General features: G+C 35.6%; 1 protein-coding gene across 1 annotated transcript in view; it reads right to left on the bottom strand.

Annotated features, from left to right (window-relative positions):
• Positions 1-1516: 1516 nt before the first annotated feature.
• Positions 1517-21085, bottom strand: part of XKR9 (XK related 9) — a 29163-nt gene continuing 9594 nt past the window's right edge. Inside the window, exons 4-5 of the mRNA XM_069600232.2 lie at positions 8171-8373; positions 1517-2213 (exon numbers count right to left, since the gene is read on the bottom strand). Of these exons, the coding sequence (XP_069456333.1) occupies positions 1585-2213; positions 8171-8373 (832 nt within the window). The 3' untranslated portion in view covers positions 1517-1584. The remainder of the gene's footprint in view (positions 2214-8170; positions 8374-21085) is intronic.

Here is a 21085-nt window from a genome sequence, read left to right as displayed (position 1 = left end):
TGGAATAGCTCAACTAGAATTCCATCACCTCCACTAGCTTTGTTCATAGTGATGCTTTCTAAGACCAACTTGACTTCACATTCCAGGATGTCTTGTTCTAGGTGAGTGATCACACCATTGTGATTATCTTGTTCATGAAGATCTTTTTTGTACAGTTCCTCTGTGTATTCTTGCCACCTCTTAACATCTTCTGCTTATATCAGGTCCATGCCATTTCTGTCCTTTATCAAGCCCATCTTTGCATGAAATGTTCCCTTGGTATCTCTAATTTTCTTGAAGAGATCTCTAGTCTTTCCCATTCTGTTGTTTTCCTCTATTTCTTTGCATTGATTGCTGAAAAAGGCTTTCTTATCTCTTCTTGCTATTCTTTGGAACTCTGCATTCAGATGCTTATATCTTTCCTTTTCTCCTTTGCTTTTCACTTCTCTTCTTTTCACAGCTATTTGTAAGGCCTTCTCAGACAGCCATTTTGCTTTTTTGCATTTCTTTTCCATGGGGATGGTCTTGATCCCTGTCTCCTGTACAATGTCATGAACTTCCATCCATAGTTCATCAGGCACTCTATCTATCAGATCTAGTCCCTTAAATCTATTTCTCACTTTCACTGTATAATCATAAGGGATTTGATTTAGGTCATACCTGAATGGTCTAGTGGTTTTCCCCACTTTCTTCAATTTAAGTCTGAATTTGGCAATAAGGAGTTCATGATCTGAGCCACAGTCAGCTCCTAGTCTTGTTTTTGTTGACTGTATAGAGCTTCTCCATCTTTGGCTGCAAAGAATATAATCAGTCTGATTTCGGTGTTGACCATCTGGTGATGTCCACGTGTAGAGTCTTCTCTTGTGTTGTTGGAAGAGGGTGTTTGCTATGACCAGTGCATTTTCTTGGCAAAACTCTATTAGTCTTTGCCCTGCTTCATTCCATATTCCAAGGCCAGATTTGGCTGTTACTCCAGGTGTTTCATGACTTCCTACTTTTGGATTCCAGTCCCCTATAATGAAAAAGACATCTTTTTTGGGTGTTAGTTCTAAAAGGTCTTGTAGGTCTTCATAGAACCATTCAACTTCAGCTTCTTCAGCGTTACTGGTTGGGGCATAGACTTGGATTACTGTGACTGAACTATATTCTTAAAAATGGTTAAGATGGGTTAAATGATTAACTTTCTGTTTTCTTCCTCTTCCCTCCTTTTCCTTTTCCTCTACTCAATCTGTCTCCAACTCACTGAAAAAAAAAAGATAGATAGATAGGTAACTGGATGAAGAAAATAGAGGAAAGAAGACAAACACCAGTTCTAGCTCAGAAACAATGAGGGAAAAGTTGGAGGCAATTCAATTCTACCTTCTACCTTGTAATTATGAGAATTAGACCCTTTCTTTCAGTTCAGGCTCAAGATGGCAACTTTACAAGTCAATAGAGAAATTAAATAATAGAAACATTATTATACTCTCTAACAGTCATAATTAATGTACTAGAACTGGTCTCAAATTAAGAAAGGCAAAAATAAGCAACACACACATACACAAACTTTTTCTTTACTAACCAATGAAATAAAAAATAAGCAAACATATCTCTTAAGTGAATAGCTTATTCCATGAGGAAATACTTCATTCTACAATCTCTTTGAACTGGTTTTCCATCAACTTCATCCAGTTTTGTCTCTTCACTTCTGTTTGGGTGAAAAGTCCCATAATAAACAAGAAGAAAAATAATTCCAAGGAGAAGAGAAAGAACTATAGTAATGCTGACAGGTATAAAATAGTCTGCATTAAAAATAGAGAGTGGGTAAAACCAGAACACAATCAATATCCCCAATGTGACCAATACCCTTACAATATAATAACAAGACATTGGGCATTTGGTATTCTGTCCCTTAATATTAAAAAATGTAAAGATAAGAATGAATCCAACAACAATCCTGTATAGGATTTCCATGCTTGTCGAAACACAAAAATCAGTTTGTTCTTTAAATGCCCAAAATATACCTAAAAGCCAAAGAAATAACAATAGAAGGAAAGCAATCTTAACATTTAAGAATAAAAGAAGCACAACACTCAACATCCAAGATAATAATGTAAACAACTTGTAAAAGAGATATACAAGCTTGGGACAGGGTCCATTAAAGAGGTTTTTATCAGGTAAGGATTTTCTTAAAGCTACTTGATAATCAACAGTCGACCAAGAAACAGCACAGCAAGAGACCACGATGGCTGCATCTACAAAATAAAAAAATTTTTTAAGATGTAGTTATAGGAAGAATAATAGCAATATTATTTATTATACACCATACATGTTTTATCTGTATATACACAGCCACAAACACAAGTCAGGCACTTTGTATATTCATCTCATTTAATCATTTGAAATATATATTAATATTTCTGTACTACATATGAGGGAATTGAGGCTTAGAGAATAAGCCTCAATACATATATTACTTGACCCAAATCACACAGCCAGCAAGTTGCAGAGAGGTGAAATTTGAATTGAAATCTGCACGATTCCAAAGTTGGTGTACTTAACCACCATACCAGACTGTGAATAAATTCACTGGACAAATCTTCTTGAGCACCTGGTACAATGCAAACTGCCTACTACAGAAGTTTTCTAAGAGACTAGTTATAGTCCTAGCTTTTCCAGTCTTTTTGACTTTGGCCTTGGACATAAACCTAATTTACTGAGAAATGGCATTCAAGAAAGAAAACAGCAGGAAGACAGGGAAGGAGGTTATAGAGAAATTTTAACATAAGTATGAGGTATTAACAGCTCAGTTTCCCATGTCTTTAAGATGATAGATCAAATGAACAAATATGATCTAAAACTTATAAATTTCTATAGGCTTTACGTCTTTAGCCCATTTGTTTATCCCATCAAATAACAGAAAAGCAAGCTAATTACTACTTTGGAAAGACATGTCATTATCCCACCGTCAAAGCTGGGGACCTAAAACTGAAAGCAAAGATAGTAGGGAATTAGAAGGAAGTAATTTAGAGTATAATACAGAATGCTCATCATTCCCATTTAAACTCATTGGAGGTCAATATATTAGAAAAGAAAGGCAGATTTAAGACAAACCTATCTATTGAAGCGGATTGTAAATGACTTTGTCCACTCTTCTGGTTTTAGCATATAGCATTCTGGACTGCCCTAATTAGTTGGACTTTTGCTTCTTCTTTAATTCAAAAATATGAATTAAAACATCATTTCCCCTAAATTGCCCTTCAGTTCAGTTCAGTCACTCAGTCGTGTCCGACTCTCTGTGACCCCATGAATCGCAGCACGCCAGGCCTTCCTGTCCGTCACCAACTCCCGGAGTTCACTCAAACTGCCCTTCCGTGGTGTCTTTTTTATAACTGGTTTTAATTTCTACCAAATCTAGTACATATACTTCATTTTTAAACATCAATAAATGTCATAGAACTTATAAGAAAAAAGCAGTAGGTTGCTCTGCCCCTTCTCACTTCTCAGTAGGGACCCTCAGAAAAAAACCACTATCAACTCTTGGCATTTCTTCTGACATTATTGCCCTATTTCTAAATAAAACACATACTATGCTGTTTTTTAAATTCATCTACTTTAGACACTGCTTACTGATTTAAAAGCTGCTCGGCCAAGTTACTACATTCTACTTATATTTCTTTCCCTTTAAAAAAATTTTTTGTTAAGTATTTTATTAATTTTAAAAAATTCCTCAACTTTACTGAAATATTATTGATATATATGCAAGTTTACAATCTGATGATTTGATATACATATATACACAAAATGATGACCACAACTAGGTTAGTTAATACCTCATCCCCCCATGACATTTTTGGTGGGTCAACATTACAACTTTCCAGTATACAATGCAATATTTTTAAAACATTTCATTGTTCCTTACTTTGCTTATTATTTCATGACTCATAAATATTTTTTTAGCAAACTCTTCAAATTAATTAAACTCCCCAGATACATCTATTAGCTTTTTTAAAATAATAATATGATCTTTATGGTCAAAGGTAGCTGTTGTCAAGGTTTGCTTTCCTGTCTTCCCAGAACTCGCCTTTACCTTTCTTCACTGTTGATTTTGTTTCCCATTATTTCTTTCTTGCTTCATTCTCATGGTTGGATCAAACATTCTCCAGACATTTCTGAGAAAAACTGTACCTAAGCTGAACTTTTAAGCATGAATTTCTCTAAATGTCTTTATTCTACCCTCCATGTTTGATATACAGTTTCAACAGAAATAGAATTCAAAGTTTAAAAATATTTTCCAATGAAACCTTGAAGTCATTTATCTTTTAAATTCTAATCTCAAGTATTACAGTTAAGAATTTCAAAGCTATTCACTTTCTTTATATTTAAACAATCTTTAGTTTCTTTCAAATCTTCTAAAATCTTTAAGTCTCTGAAATGTTGTAATGATGGGCTTGGTGTGGACCATTTTATCAACTTTTCAATCTAGTAACACATGTCCTTCAGAGATACGCTGCTTTTATTCTTTGAAGGCTTCCCTAGAAATCACAACATGTATACTAAACATATTAAAGTTTAAAATTAATCAAAATTTCTACCTCACAGGAAGATTTATCATGAAGGTAGTGAAGCTTAAATTTCAGGGACCTATGCTGGCCCAGACTCCTTCCAAGCCTGACAAAGCTCTGGCAATGTGTTCACTTTGTCATATACTTTTATAAAATTTGGAAAAATAAGATGTTTTAATTGTAATTGCTTAAATTCCCTGTTTCTACTTCTATTTTCCCTCTTACACATTTTTCCCTAAGTGTACTGAACCAACTGTCATCATTTGGGGGCTCTAGCTAAAGGGAAATTGAGTTGAGAAGAGTTTAGGTTTAGGAGGATTTGTTTATAAGATTTGCTTGGAAAATTATGATGAGTAAGTAACAGATCTAGGATTTTGAAGGAGTTTGCTTTAACTCTTCACTATCCTGCCATCAACAGGTCTTTGATTCCTTAACATTAAGGTATGATGATCTATCCTTGTCCACCTGACGCTATTTGTTTGACATTATTTTCCATTTCCTGCTTACCTACCTGTTTCCAATATACTTTTTCTGCTCATTTTGCTAATCTAATCTGTACATTACAGTTTATCCAAACTGAATTTCCTTGTCTTTGCCAAACCATGCCTTTGTTTATGCATTTCTCTCAGTATGGAATGACTTTGCCTAATTACATCTATACAGATTCTTTTTAACTTCTTCTGATTCGACATTATTGACACCAGTAGAAAAAAACAAGACTCCCACTATTTACTAAATTAGACATCAACAATAAATTAGTGTTGTCAATTCAAACAGTATTTAAAATCAGTTACTTCATCAAAAAAAAAAATCTTGATATACCCTGATCTTAAACCATATTATTGAATAAATTGGTATAGTTTGTTTCAAATGTGACAATAATCCAAAAATATATATATAACATTATCAATAATTTGTGAAGTTGAAAGAAACTTTTCTAAATTTAAAAATAAAAATTCTGTTAACTGTACTACAAAAAAGATTGAATTTTCCTTTTCTACAGAAATTATAAAATCATTATCAAATCAAAAGCCAATCAGATACTAAAAATTTGTATTAAAGAGCATTAAAATAAGAAAAAGATATTACTTTTATTTCTCTTGTGAAATTTGTGGTATTGGTCAGATTTCTTATCCCTACAATTTGCTATTACTTATTTTTTATATTTTAAAAAATGCTTATTTTCATGCCTTTTATGGCCTGAATTATATTCTTCCAAAATTCATATGTTAAAGCCCTAATCCTCAATGTGACTACACTTTGAGATAGGCCCTTTAGGGAGATAAGTTAGGTTTGGCAAGGTCATAAAGGTGGAGCCTGAATCTAACAGGACTGGTATCCTTGTAAGTAGACAAAGAGACACCAGAGATCTCACTTTTTCTCCATACACAGAGGAAAGACATGTGAGGACACAGCAAAAAAGTGGCCATCTGCAACCCAAAGAGTCCTCACCAGAAATCAACCCGACTGGGCCCCTTGATCTCATATTTCTAGTATCCAGAACTATGAGAAACTATAGTTCTGTTGGTTAAGCTGCCCAGTCTGTGGTATTGTTATGGCAGCCCAAGCAGATAAAATAATATCTAATTTTGTCTTCCTAATAATATATTATTTTTTTTAAAAAACAGGTTCTAATTGTTTAATTTTACACCTTAAAAAGCCCAGATTCATTTCTGCTTTACCTTTCTCCTGAACTGTATAAGGCATTTAAGACAGTTTAACTCCATTCATCTTCTACCTGTCTTGTATTTATTTCTGTCTTGTATTTTCATTCTTTTCCTTAGCCACATAGTATTATTTTTGTTTATGCAGTCAATTTTCATTTAGAAGTGGGTAGCTTCACTTTTACCCTGAGGAGAGGAAGGGTGCCTTCTGGCATGTCAGCTTTACAAGTAGGATTTTCTACTAAATATCCCTCCCTCGTGAGGACCCTGAGTTTTGTCTCCAGTCCTCCGGACTCTGGGAAGCCATCAAAACTGAATCTGCTGTGTATAAGTTTCTGTAAAACTCCTCAGGGTGTAAATACCTTCACAGTCCTCCTCAACCCTGCTGCACTCCCACTTTCATGCATATTTTGGCCTGTTGTATTAGATTATTTTAAGCTTTTACGAAGAATTTTGAAACTATATACCCAATTGTTTCAGATAATTTCAGGAGGAGAATTGATTCAAATAATTTAGCCTTTTGGTGGTAGTGGAACTGATTTGAATAACCCAAGTTTTCCATCTGCTTTCCATCTTCTATATATTTACTGATATTTCTAGTCTGCTACTCTACTCTACATTCTCTTCATCCTTATGAGTTTTATTGTTTTCACTCCTTTACTTTCCTCTTTAGCATGTTTTCAGGAAGGAATAAAGATAAAAGAATATGTTTAGTTTTCTGAAGTCATTTTATACACAAATTGATTTTTTCTACATTTTGAATTTTTCTTCCTGATTATCAAAACATGGTTACTATAAAAATTTTGAAATTCAGAAAAATATAAAGAAGATGAAATAAGTAAAATCATTCATAATCCCACCACACAGAAGCAGCCACAGTTAACATCAGCAGATCTACCAAAGCACAGCTTGTAAGCTCTAAATGTTGATCTTTAGCTTCAGGGACTATATAATATACAACTATTCTGGGCATCACAAGGAAAAAGAGATCTCATACGCTGTAGGCTCATTTCAATGTTACACTAACAGATATGAAAATATTAGAAAAGACTACATCTAGAGGGAAACTGGGAACAGGAAGACTGTTTAGGGGAATGAACTCATCTCACAAGAAAATCTAGCATAGAAAGAACTCCAAGGGAGAGGAAAATCTGCTACTACTCTGAGGTGAATCCAAGACCACATGGAACCCTCATCATTAATGAAAAGTGCAACTATTTTTAGTAAATAATTAGTTTTTTAACATCTCAAAATAAACACCTATTAAAATATTTTTAATAGAAATATCAAACTGTCCTTTTAAAATGTACATTTAACCATGAGAAAATCTGCTATAAAAGAGCAACATATTGATCAATTTGCAAAACTAACATTTGTTTTGTAGCAGGTGCACTTGTACACAATGATTCTAATTCTAGGAATTTACCCTATGGATAAACTTCACACATGCAGAAGGATGCATGCATAAGATTATTCACTGCAGAATGTTTTTCCAACAGTAAAATATTAGAAACAACCTAAATTAACATAAAGAAGCTTGTCAGATAATTCAGGATACACCTATAATTTGTAAAACTATACAGATAAGAAAAATAAAATGTCAGCACTCTTTCTGTACCAATATGTTTAGATCTCCAAGACATAGGTTAAGTAAAAAAAAAAAAAAAAAGACAGTTTTCATGTTACCATCCTATGAAAGAAAAAAAGAGAATAAAGATAGGCTCTGAAAAAAATTTTTCTGAAAGAATCATTAAAAAGCTGACAGTAGTTTCATTTTAGGCAAAGAGAAGGAATAGGAAGAAGGGGAGCGAGACAGTACACCTTTAAACATTTTTGATATTTGAACTATGTACTTCTTTTCAAAAATAACAAATAACTCTTTAAAAAATGATAAAAATAAATATAAAACCTGCCAAAGAGTTACACAGTTGACATAAGATATCAGTGGCATCCATCTAACACAAAGAATTAAGAAAGACCTACACTGAGTGAAATTTGCTTGACCATGTTCCAGAAAGATGTAGAGCTGAAGAGCAAGTTGTGGGCAACCTTCCAGGTAGGTCTCAAACAGCCTTAGCATGCTCAAATCTGTCACCCTATCATTAATCTCTTTTTCCACGAAGTTTTCAGTTTTGCTGCTATACTTGAAAGCCACTTGATAACCTTGTTTCAAGGCAAACCAATACCTGTAAAGTAAACATGAACATTTATCTTCAGTAACAGATTCTTCATGTATGTTCATATACATAATAATTTTGAAAAAAAAAGTGTTTAAGTTTAGAATTTTCCCACAAACTTTATCTGCTACAATTTTGTAAACATTTCACAGTAGTATTGAGATTCAAGACTCCACAATTTTTATTGGATGTTTGATGTGTCAGTGCGTGCTAGCACTGTTAAGCATACACGATCTTATTTCATCTTCAAAATAATTATGAGACATGAGTAGGTATTATTCCCAATTAACAGTTGGGAAAAGTAAGACTGAGAACTAGAATGATATGCTGAAAGATACACAGAGTGTCAGGAGCAGACCTAGAGTCCAAACCTTTATGATTCCTAGTCCTAACCACTACTTTCTGAAAGACAAACTGCAATGTCCACTTCATGCATTTATCTTAATTATAAGACAGATATTAATACATGCCCTTACGAATATGTCAAGGTTGAAGATAAGACTGAATCTTCTTTCAATTTAATCTAGCAAATAATTACTTGACCCTTGAACAACATGGGGGTTAGGGACACCAAGCCTGTGTGCAGTTGAAAATTTCATGCATAATCGATAGTTGGTAGTTGGCCCTCTGTGTCCTCAGTTCCACATCCATGGACTGGGTAGTACTGTAATATTTACTACTGAAAAGATCTGCATATAAGTGAACCCACACAGTTCAAACCCATGTTATTCAAGGGTCATCTGTACTCCATAATCTACAAAGTATTAGTCTCTGTGACCATCAGCATCCTGAAAAATATATAAAACTTCAAAGACTCCTAAAACATCCTTGCTCAGGCTCTTCTTTACAAGGAATTTTTAAAATTAACATGAGTTATCATCATTCAAGTAAAATTAATGACAAAAATAATCGAAACAATTATTTTTAAAATAGCCGAGGGTAGAAATAAGACAATCAGGATTCTAGCCCAAAGCTTATCAAAATTCTTTATTTATACCTCAGTTTCCTCATATATAAAGTTACAACAGTGATATATATCCTGCTTCAACCTGCTCTCTCTGTCAATGTTTCCCATTTCAGTAAATGGCACTAATATTCATCATGTTGCTCAGAACAAAATGTGGGAATAATTTCCAATTTCTTTCTAACACCCTATAAAAATTCCCCAGCAGGTTCTCTTGGTTCTTAGCTCAAACTCCAAATATATCCAAATCTAAACACATCTTATCACTTCCACTGCCTCCATCCTAGTTTAAGCAGCCAATGTCTCTGGCCTGGATTACTTCAATAGCCTCATAACTGGTCTCTCTGATTCTACTCTTGTTCCCTATACAGCATCTAGGTTGAACCTCTTAACCATATTTCAGATGCTATCCCTTCAGTCAAAATGTTCTAATGCTTTCCATAATATTTAGAATAAAACACAAAGTCTTTACCCCATCTTACAAGGGCCCCTGTAATCTGACTCCCACACATACTATAACACTGCCTTTCCCTTTCAAGTCTCCCACACTTCCAGGGTACTATTCGTGCTGTTTTTTCCAACTTAAAGGCCTTGGTCTTTGCTACTCCCTCTTCCTGGAACTCTTCTAAACCCCAGAGATTTTACAGGCTTACTCCTTAACTTCATTCAGGCTTCTATTCAAATGCCATGTCCTTACTGATATGTTTCCAGATCACACCATCCATCATATTCTCTTTATCCTATTATTTTTCTTTATTACCACTTGACGCATTATGTTTTTATTTGTACCTTCTCACAAGAATGAGATCTGCATGAAAGCAGGGACTTTGTTTTGTTCATTGGCATATCCTAAGCAACTAGAACAGTCCTGGGACATAGCAGGCTCTCAGAAAATATTTGCTGAAGGAATGAACAAATGAAAAACTCATGACAATTTTTCCATAAAGAGACAGTAGATATGAAAGGGCTTTGAAAAGTTGAAAGATATAAACATAAGATATTCTGATTGTAAACATGATATATACATATATGAATATGCAAAGATTCTTTACCTAGCAAATAAAAGTATATTTTTATCATAAGAGTTTTGGAATAACATAGTCCATTATATTCCATGTGGACAAGATGCCAGGGTAGAGGGTCTACAAAAATGATGAAGACATGACCTCCACTTTCAATGACCTTACAGCCTAGTATGAGGATCAAGCCTATAAACTGCTAGCTGCAATAAGAGTCAGAAGAAATAACAACTCAACAGAAATATAAATACTATTGATACATTATAAAAGCACAGGAAAAAATGATTAACACTGTCCAGGATTTACAGGCCAGATTCATAAGATAATTTGTGTTTGAGTTTTTTCTGGGTATCTGGCACAATAAGGAGTTCCTGTATGTATATTATGTAAGACTAATAAGCAATACAGTATGCGGTTCCTATTCTTAAAGGTATCGATCCTTTCAAAGCAAGAGGATAAATACCACTTACTGAAAAACTTGAAAAACACACAAAAATTATAGGTACATGCTCAGAGCAAATTAATATAGCAGCAGAGTGGGAGAGCTAGCAGAGTACAGTGTTTAACAGTAATTACTCCAAAAAACTCAGGAGACTTAGATTCAAATCCTTGCTCCAATACTTCCTAGTAATGTTTTAGTTTCCTCATCTGAAAAAGGGAGTAATCATCATACCTACCTCATTGGGTTGATATGAGGATTAAAGGAACTAACATATGTAAAATGCTTAGACCAGTAACTGGCACATGTCAAGTGCTATGTCAATGCCTGTTAAAATAAACAAACAAACAAAAAAAACAGATGAGGCTGTTCACAGATGTGCACATTAATATTTCCAGGGACTTTAGGGAAGTCCAAATCTGTAGCACTTAGTGGCAAATGTATACAAAGTTCTGCTTATCTAAGGATAATTTCATGCAAAGGGGAGTATGAATATAATTTTTTAATCAACAGGATATTGTTTCAGTTTTATGGGATAAATGATGAAGAGGCCAAAGAAAAATAAACAGAAGGAGCTTTCTTGGCATATTTTATCACAATGTATTATTTTATTTGAGATAAAGAGGCAATAGCTTCTAGTAATGATAGATTCCTTTGCATCAAGCTCACCCTCCTTCTGATGACAATGATAAATTATAGACAAAAATGTTAAAGATAACAAGGCACTAAAAAACAACCAAAAGCAGGAAGAAGCATGAGGTCACTTAACCCTTGAGAAAAGGGAACCATACTACATGAGAAGCACATGTGGCTTTTCCTCTAACAGCATCGCACAGTCGAAATGGCACAAAGCAGACACAGTTCAAGCAGAAAGTCAAATTATTATTGGCTCAAAGAGTCAGAGGACTGAGGCTAAATCTGCCAGAGTGGTTAGAAATTAATAGGGACCTCAGAAAAGAGGGAGCCACAGAGTAAAAGAAACCCCAAATCTCTATATACTCTTCTTAAATCCCCAGTCAAACCCTTACTATGTATATGTAGGGTGAGACTCCAAGGAACTGAGGAACAATGTCTAAATAGGACCTGGGCAGAGATTTCAGCAGCTACCATAAGGAAGAGTCTGGAGTCTGCAATCCATCAAATTCAAGGAGCTTGGTAAATACTTCAGGCATCCTATTGAAACCCCAAAAGAGCCATGTTTTAGAATTAAAGACCATATTTCAGGTCTGTGAGACTCTCCTTAGGACTAAGGACAAAAGCAAAACAGACATTCCCTAATAAAGCTTAAACCAAGCCTCTGTAATACATCAAGGTAATTTACCAATAATTTAGCTATTTGCTTTCTCTTCAATGGAAGATAACAGAAATTACAGTCACTACAAGGTATCAATCACAATGCCCATTACACAATTAAAAAATTACTTGAGTAAATTTACTTAATGCAAATTAAGAGTAAATATAACTTATGCTAAAGGAGAAAACCAGGTAATAGAAACATATCAATTAATAGAAACATACCCACAGATGACCCAGATACTGCAATTAGCAAACAAAACACAGAGAGAAAAAATTAGGAAAAAAACTAACAGAACCTCATAACAAAGGTGTAATTGAAGTCACAAAAGAAACAGAGAAAATGGGACAGGAAAAAAATTAAACTTGACAACACACTGGCCAAAAATATTTTCCAAAGTTGATTAAAAACAACATAAAGCTCAATAAACACAAACAGAAAACATAAAAAGAAAACAATATGTAGGCCCAGAAAACAGCTATATCAATAATTGCAATAATATATGAAATGGAAATAGATTAAATTCTTCAATTAATAAAAGACTGTCAAGCTGGATAAAAAAATTAAGATTCAACTCTATGTGATTTGGAAGAGACTCTCTTTATACATCTTGAGCTTCCCTGGTGGCTCAGAGGGTAAAAAGGCATCTGCCTGCAATGCGAGAGAGCCGGGTTGGATCCCTTGGTTGGGAAGATCCCCTGGAGAAGGAAATGGCAACCCATTCCAGTATTATTGCCTGGAAAACTCCATGGACTGAGGAGCCTGGTAGGCTATACTCCAGGGAGCAGCAAAGAGTCAGACATGACTTCACTTTCACTTTCACTCTTTATACATAAAGATACAGACAGCTTGAAGGGCAATCACAAAAAATAGTTAGTACAGTGGCACCCCACTCCAGTACTTTTGCCTGGAAAATCCCATGGATAGAGGAACCTGGTAGGCTGCAGTCCATGGGGTCGCTAAGAGTCAGACATGACTGAGCGACTTCACTTTCACTTTTCACTTTCATGCATTGGAGAAGGAAATGGCAACCCACTCCAGTGTTCTTGCCTGGAGAATCCCAGGGACGGGGGAGCCTGGTGGGCTGCCATCTATGGGATTGCACAGAGTTGGATACAACTGAAGCGACTTAGCAGTAGCATGGCTATATCAGTACACCAGACAAAATAGATTTCAAATCAAAGAGCATTTACAGAGATAAAGAGGATCATGTCATAATGATATAAGAATCAATTTTTCCGAACACATCTGAATGTACCTAATAATAGAGTTTTAAGACACATGAAGCAAAAACTGTCAAAAGTACAAGAAGAAAAAGATAAATCCACTATCTTAGAGCATTTTAACACTCATCTCTCAGTAAATGAAAGAAAAGATAGGCCAAAAGAAAAAAATCAGTGAGAATATAGACGACTTTAATGACATTATCAACATACTGCCCTAATTTACATTTATAGACCACTATACTCAATGAGGGGCTTCCCAGGTGGCTCACAGTGGTAAAGAATCCACACACAGTGAAGAAGTGTTCAATGTCTTGGTCAGGAAGATCTACTGGAGAAGGAAATGGCAACCCGCTCCAGTATTCTTGCCTGGGAAATCCCACTGACAGAGGAGCCTGGTGGGCTACAGCCCATGGGATCTCAAAAAGTTGGACACTCAACAAAGGCAAGTTACAAATAATTTTCAAATGCCCATGGAATATTCACCAAGTTAGACTCTGTGCTGGGAAATGAAATAAGTCAGTTAACTAAAGAAGACTGTAATCACACAAATTATGTTTTCTGATCAAAATAAAATTGAGTGAGAAATCAACAACAATAACATATCTAGGAAAATCCACACATATTTAGGGATTGAAGGGCCCAGACTCTCAAGTTTCATATATATTGCACCCTAGGAAATTTGAACATTACCAGATGACCTCTCTCTAAAGAGCTTTAAATAGAAGAATAGGTAAGGAAAAACTGTTCAACTATTTAATGCCCATTTAGGAAACTTCGGGCTTTCCTGATAGCTCAGCTAGTAAAGAACCCACCTGCAATGCAGGAGACCCTGGTTCAATTCCTGGGACAGGAAGATCCGCTAGCGAAGGGATAGGCTACCCACTCCAGCATTCTCAGGCTTCCCCTGTGGCTCAGCTGGTAAAGAATCTGCCTTCAATGTGGGAGACCTGGGTTCAATTCCTGGGTTGGGAAGATCCCGTGGAGAAGGGAAAGGCTACCCACTGCAGTATTCTGGCCTGGAGAATTCCATGGTCTCTATAGTCTATGGGGTCACAAAGAGTCTGACACAATTGAAGGACTTTCACTTTCACACTTTAAGAAACCCCTTAAAAAAGGGCCTAGGGACCTATGGAGGAATTGAAACTCTTCTCCCATTGTACTCTCTTTCACACAATTTGAACTTTTCTACCAGCTATTTTAAAACAGCAATAATAACTTCCATATTGTAAATAAAGCAAATTCCTTTCATATATCCATCAAAGGAAAAAGTCTCCTTTGGCAAAGACAAAGGTATTATCACAAGTCATACATAAACTAGAAATACAAAAGTGTCATATAATTTATATTCTGAAAAATGTATTGTTCTACTCCATAGACCACTAAGCAGTAAGAACACACTTAATAGCAAAACACTTATACAGAATAAATAATTTATGTTGACATCCTTGTCTTTCATCTACCAACACAAACTCAATGTATCTATTTTGTAGGGAAATGAATCTGTAGTTTAGTATATCTCATGTTTTTGCATACTTAGTTTAAACAAATGCTTGGATAATTTGGCCACTTTTAAGAACTGCTTTAATTTTTGCTTAATCCTCACTATTCATGTCTGTTTTGGGCCACTTCCTGCACCAAGAAAACAAAGAAAAAGAGACAAAAAGAGGAAAATGTTTATTTATCAAATATCTGTTTAACAGTAATAGCAAACCTACTTCAGTTTTTCCTTTTCTTCTTAATTATTTTAATAGGTAAAATATTCACATAAATCAAAAATCAAAAGAAGTTACTAACTTTTTGAAAATACTGACAGGGAGGCCTGGCATGCTGCAATTCATGGGGTCACAAAGAATCAGGCACGACTGAGCAACTGAACTGAACTGAACTGAACTGACCCCACTCCTATGACCTAACTACCCAGTCTTCACCCTCCCTCATGACCATAACAATTCATGGTTACTAGTTTCATGTATACCCTTTCCAGAGTTTCTTTCAGTTCAGTTCAGTTCAGTCGCTCAGTCGAGTATGACACTTTGCGACCCCATGAATCGCAGCATGCCAGGCCTCCCTGTCCATCACCAACTCCCGGAGTTCACGCAAACACATCCATCGAGTTGATGATGCCGTCCAGCCATCTTATCCTCTGTCTTCCCCTTCTCCTCCTGCCCCCAATCCCTCCCAGCATCAGTGTCTTTTCCAATGAGTCAACTCTTCGCATGAGGTGGCCAAAGTATTGGAGTTTCAGCTTTAGCATCAGTCCTTCCGAAGAACACCCAGGACTGATCTCCTTTAGAATGGACTGGTTGGATCTCCTTGCAGTCCAAGGGACATTCAAGAGTCTTCTCCAACACCACAGTTCAAAAGCATCAATTCTTTGGTGCTCAGCTTTCTTCACAGTCCAACTCTCATGTCCATACATGACTACTGGAAAAACCATAGCCTTGACTAGATGGACCTTTGTTTGCAAAGTAATGTCTCTGCTTTTGAATATGCTGTCTAGGTTGGTCAAGGAGTAAGCGTCTTGGAAACTTTGCTTCCAAGGAGTAAGCGTCTTTTAATTTCATGGCTGCAATCACCATCTGCAGTGATTTTGGAGCCCCCCAAAATAAAGTCTGACACTGTTTCCACTGTTTCCCCATCTAGTTCCCATGAAGTGATGGGACCAGATGCCACAATCTTCATTTTCTGAATGTTGAGCTTTAAGCCAATGTTTTCACTCTCTCACTTTCATCAAGAGGCTTTTTAGTTCCTCTTCACTTTCTGCCATAAGGGTGGTGTCATCTGCACATCTGAGGTTATTGATATTTCTTCCAGCAATCTTGATTCCAGTTTGTGCTTCTTCCAGCCCAGCGTTTCTCATAATGTACTCTGCATAGAAGTTAAATAAGCAGGATGACAATATACAGCCTTGCCATACTCCTTTTCCTATTTGGAACCAGTCTGCTGTTCCATGTCCAGTTCTAACTGTTGCTTCCTGACCTGCATATAGGTTTCTCAAGACGCAGGTCAGGTGCTCTGGTATTTCCATGTCTTGAAGAATTGTCCACAGTTTATTGTGATCCACACAGTCAAAGGCTTTGGCATAGTCAATAAAGCAGAAATAGATGTTTTTCTGGAACTCTCTTGCTTTTTCCATGATCCAGCGGATGTTGGCAATTTGATCTCTGGTTCCTCTGCCTATTCTCAAACCAGCTTGAACATCTGGAAGTTCACGGTTCACATATTGCTGAAGGCTGGCTTGGAGAATTTTGAGCATTACTTTACTAGCATGTGAGATGAGTGCAATTGTGTGGTAGTTTGAGCATTCTTTGGCATTGCCTTTCTTTGGGATTGGAATGAAAACTGACCTTTTCTAGTCCTGTGACCACTGCTGAGTTTCCAAATTTGCTAGTGTATTGAGTGCAGCACTTTCACAGCATCATCTTTCAGGATTTGAAATAGCTCAACTGGAATTCCATCACCTCCACTAGCTTTGTTCATAGTGATGCTTTCTAAGGCCCATTTGACTTCACATTCCAGGATGTCTGGCTCTAGGTGAATGATCACACCATCGTGATTATCTTGGTCATGAAGATCTTTTTTTCATTGTGAAGAGTTTCTTTATGCATATTCAAGCACATGTAAATATGCCTTTTTACCACCTTTTAAAAATAGACTGTATTATATCATACCTGTTGTCTACACCCTGTCTTTTCACTTAAAAGTACATCCTGGAGATCTTGCCATTCCAGTATATAAAGTATTTTATCATTCTTTGTAATAATTATTGTAGTATGACATTGCATAGATATATAAATTCTACCAACAGCTTGTTTCCAGTATGTTGCTGTCATAAACAATACTACAACTGAAAAGCTATGCATATGTCATTTTACATGTATGCAGGCATGATAGATTCCCAGAAGAGGAACCTCTGGCCTAAAGATATGTGCACCTGAAATATGCTCAAACTGTTTATGAACTGGTATGGATTGTATCAATCCATACTCCCATCAACAAAGTAGGAGAATACCTATTTTCCCATACTTTACCATGACAGTGTATTATCACTTGGATTTTCACCAATCTGGTAGGTAAAGTATCTCAGTGAAGTTTTAATTGGCAGTTTTTAAATTATGAATGAGGTATAGTATCCTTCAGACAACTTAAGAGCCATTTGCATTTCCTCTTCTCAAAAATATCCTCATTCTTTTCCCCATTTTTCAACCGGGAGGATGACCTTTTTCTCTTTGACTTCAGAAGCTCATTAAATATGAAAAGATTAGGTCTTTTTCTATTAAAAATTATAAATATTTTCCCCTATGAAAACTGTTTTCCTTTTTGCTTTGCTTTTGTTTGTTGGGATATTTTTATTTATTGTGTGCAATTTTTATTGTCAAATCTATAATTTTTATAGCTTGGGGATTTTGAGTTATGGTTAGAAAGCCTCTCCATTTCAAGGCTGAAAGGAATTTTCCTATGTTTTCTAATAGTACATTTCTTGCATTAAATATTTGAGTCATTTGAAATTTATCCTGATGTCTGGTATTTTACCTAGCTGTATAGTCTATAATATGCAACCTGAAATTATCCCAACTCTAAAGTGAATCAAAACTTTTACTGTTCTTATGTTGCATATACTGGTTATTACTTCCTCTTATTTCCATTCTAGTCAATTTCTACAACCTGTGGTCTATTCATTTAAATGGCAAATGGGAAAAAAATCTGTTTTCTTGTCCTTGTGGTTTGGGTTTGGTGTTGCGGGTTGCAGGTGGGTGGTGCTTAGTGTCTCTCTGGAAACAAAACTCTTCCAGTTTATGCTTTCAGATTTTCTTCTGATTAGGAGTTAGCGCCCATGTCCTGTCATATCAAAGACTGAGAAACTGAAGACATAAACTGCAACATTTTAAAACTCTCCCAATACTCTACCCATCTCTATGTTTCTACCAATATATTTCTAAAGATTTCACCTTCATTACAGAACAGGCTAAACTCTTTTCAAGATCACATACCATGCTAGAGCATAAGCTAAGTATGACCTTTGTGTGAAGGTCCACTTATAATTTACTTATTTTTCCAAATGACTATCTACTTATTCCAGCATCTCTAATTACTAAGCATAAAAATCAGTAAGAATGTAGAATCTCTGTTACATGTACAAGGGAATTCCCATAAAACTATCAGCTGCCTTTTTCATAGAAATTCTACAGACCAGAAGGCAGTGGCACCATGTAGTCAAAGCGATGAAAGGAAAAAAACCTATAAGCAAGAATACTCTACTCGGCAAGGATATCATTCAGATTTGAAGGAGAGATATAAAATCTTACAGACAAGCAAAAGCTAAAAGAGTTTAGAACCAGTAGGCCAGCTTTATAAAAAATGTTAAGGAAGCTTCCCTAAGCAGAAAAGAGACCACCACTAGAAATATGAAAATTATGAAAGGAAGAATCTCATTGGTAAAGGCAAATATACAGTAGGGGTAGTAAATCAACCACTCATAAAGCTAATAGGAAGGTTAAAAGACAAAAGGAGTAAAATCATCTATATCCATAATAAGTATCTAAGGAACAAAAAAAAACAAAAAGATATAAAGTAAGTGAAGTCGCTCAGTCATGTCCAACTCTTTGCGACCCTGTGGACTTTAGCCTACCAGGCTCCTCTGTCCCTGGGATTCTCCAGGCAAGAATACTGGAGTGGGTTGCCATTTCCTTCTCCAGGGGGTCTTCCTGACCCAGGGATCGAACCCAGGTCTCCCACATTGGAGGCAGACGCTTTAACCTCTGAGCCACCAGGGAAGCCTTAAAAGATATAAAATATGAAATCAAAAACAGTAAATATGAGTGGTGGGAAGCAAAAGTGCATGGTTGTTACAAACTGTTAGAACTTAAAACATCATCAACTTAAAATAATCACATATCAGTATGATAAACAGATTGTTGACTTCCCTGGTGGCTCAGGCAGTAAAAGCGTCTGCCTGCAATGCAGGAGACCAGGGTTCGATCCCTGGGTCAGGAAGATCCCCTGGGGAAGGAAATGGCAACCCACTCTAGTACTTTTGCCTGGAAAATCCCATGGACAGAGGAGCCTGGTGGGCTACAGTCCATGGGGTCACAAAGAATTGGACTGTACTGAGCGACTTCACTTTCACATGGTAATAACAAAACAAATATTTATAATAGATACACAAAAGAAGGGAAAGAAACCAAACATAACACCAAAGACAGTCATCAAATCACAAAGGAAGAGAGCAAAAGAAGAAAAAAACGAAAAAGAACTGCAACAGTTAACAAAATGGCAATAAGACATATCTAACAATAATTACTTTCAATGTAAATTGACTGAATGCTCCAGTCAAAAGACACAGAGTAGCTGAATGGACACGAAAACAAGACCTGTATATGCTACCTACCTTCAGACCTAAAGACATATAGACTGAAAGAGAAAGTATAGGAAAAAGTATTACATGCAAATGGAAATCACAAGAAAGCTGAGGTAGTTATATCAGGCAAGACAGACTTTAAAACAAAGACTGTATGTAACAAGAGACAAAAAAAGACTTACATAATGATAAGGGGATCAGTCAAAGAAGAAGATATAACAATTGTAAATATATAAATACACAACATAGGAGCATCTAAATGCATAAAGCAAATATTAACAGACATAAAGAGAGAAACTGACATAGTGGACCTTGACATCCCATTTACATCAGGGGAGAGATGTAAGATCCAGATAAGAAAACACTGATCTTAAGTGACATTAAACCAGATGGACTTAAGAGATTATATATTGACCATTCCATCCAGAAGCGGCAAGATACACACTCTTTTCAAGTGCACATTGAACAGTCTCCAGGATAGATCACATGACAAGCCACAAAAACAAGTTTCAATGAATTTAAGAGTATTGAAATTATATCAAGCATCTTTTCTGACCACAATGGCATAAAACTAGAAATCAACTACAAGAACGCATAAAAAACAAAAATAACATGCTACTAGACAATCAATGGGTCACCAACAAAATCAACGAGGAAATCAAAAAATACCTGAAGACAAGTGAATATGAAAACACAGTGATACTAAGTATATGGAACACAGCAAAAGCTGTTCTATGAGAGAAGTTTATAACAATACAGACTTATATTAGGAAACAAAAAAGATCTCAGATAACCGATCTAACAGTAACAATCATGTTGGATATAGCAAGAAAATCTATCTTAAATTTTTTTGGAGTCCAGAAGGAAAAGAGACAGAAATATAGTAAAGAAAATGTTAGAAAAGATAATGGCTGAGAATTGTGCAGAACTCATGGAAGCTAATAATTCACAGCATCAAGACAGCAAGCAAATCCCAAGTGAAAGAAATAAAAATAAATTTTTTACATGGATATATCATAAACTGGAGAAACCCAAATATAAGGAGAAAAATCATAAGTGCAACCAGAGGGGAAAGAAAACAAAACCCTTTTAAAGAACAACAGCAAGACTGATCTAATTACTCAATAATGACAATGGAAACAAAAAGACGACAGAACATAACATACAGAGAGAAAATAACTATTTACCTAGAATTCTACTACCACTAACATCTTTCTCAGGAAAGATGACTATTAAAATAGCTCAAATTCAAAACCTAACTGTAACAAAATAGTACATTATCCTTTTAATATTTGTCTTTAATTCTTCTCCTTACCTTTAATACATATATTGCTTTGAACAGAATTAAATCTCTTAAGAAAATGAAAGAAAAGGAGATGTGAAATTAGATATATGGATAATCAGAATTCTCCAAGCTCATT

The sequence above is a fragment of the Ovis canadensis genome, chromosome 9 (genome assembly GCF_042477335.2).
Source record: "Ovis canadensis isolate MfBH-ARS-UI-01 breed Bighorn chromosome 9, ARS-UI_OviCan_v2, whole genome shotgun sequence".
Lineage (NCBI taxonomy): Eukaryota > Metazoa > Chordata > Mammalia > Artiodactyla > Bovidae > Ovis > Ovis canadensis.
Note: the sequence above shows the minus strand (reverse complement) of the source record. Positions and strands in the feature narration are given on the sequence as shown.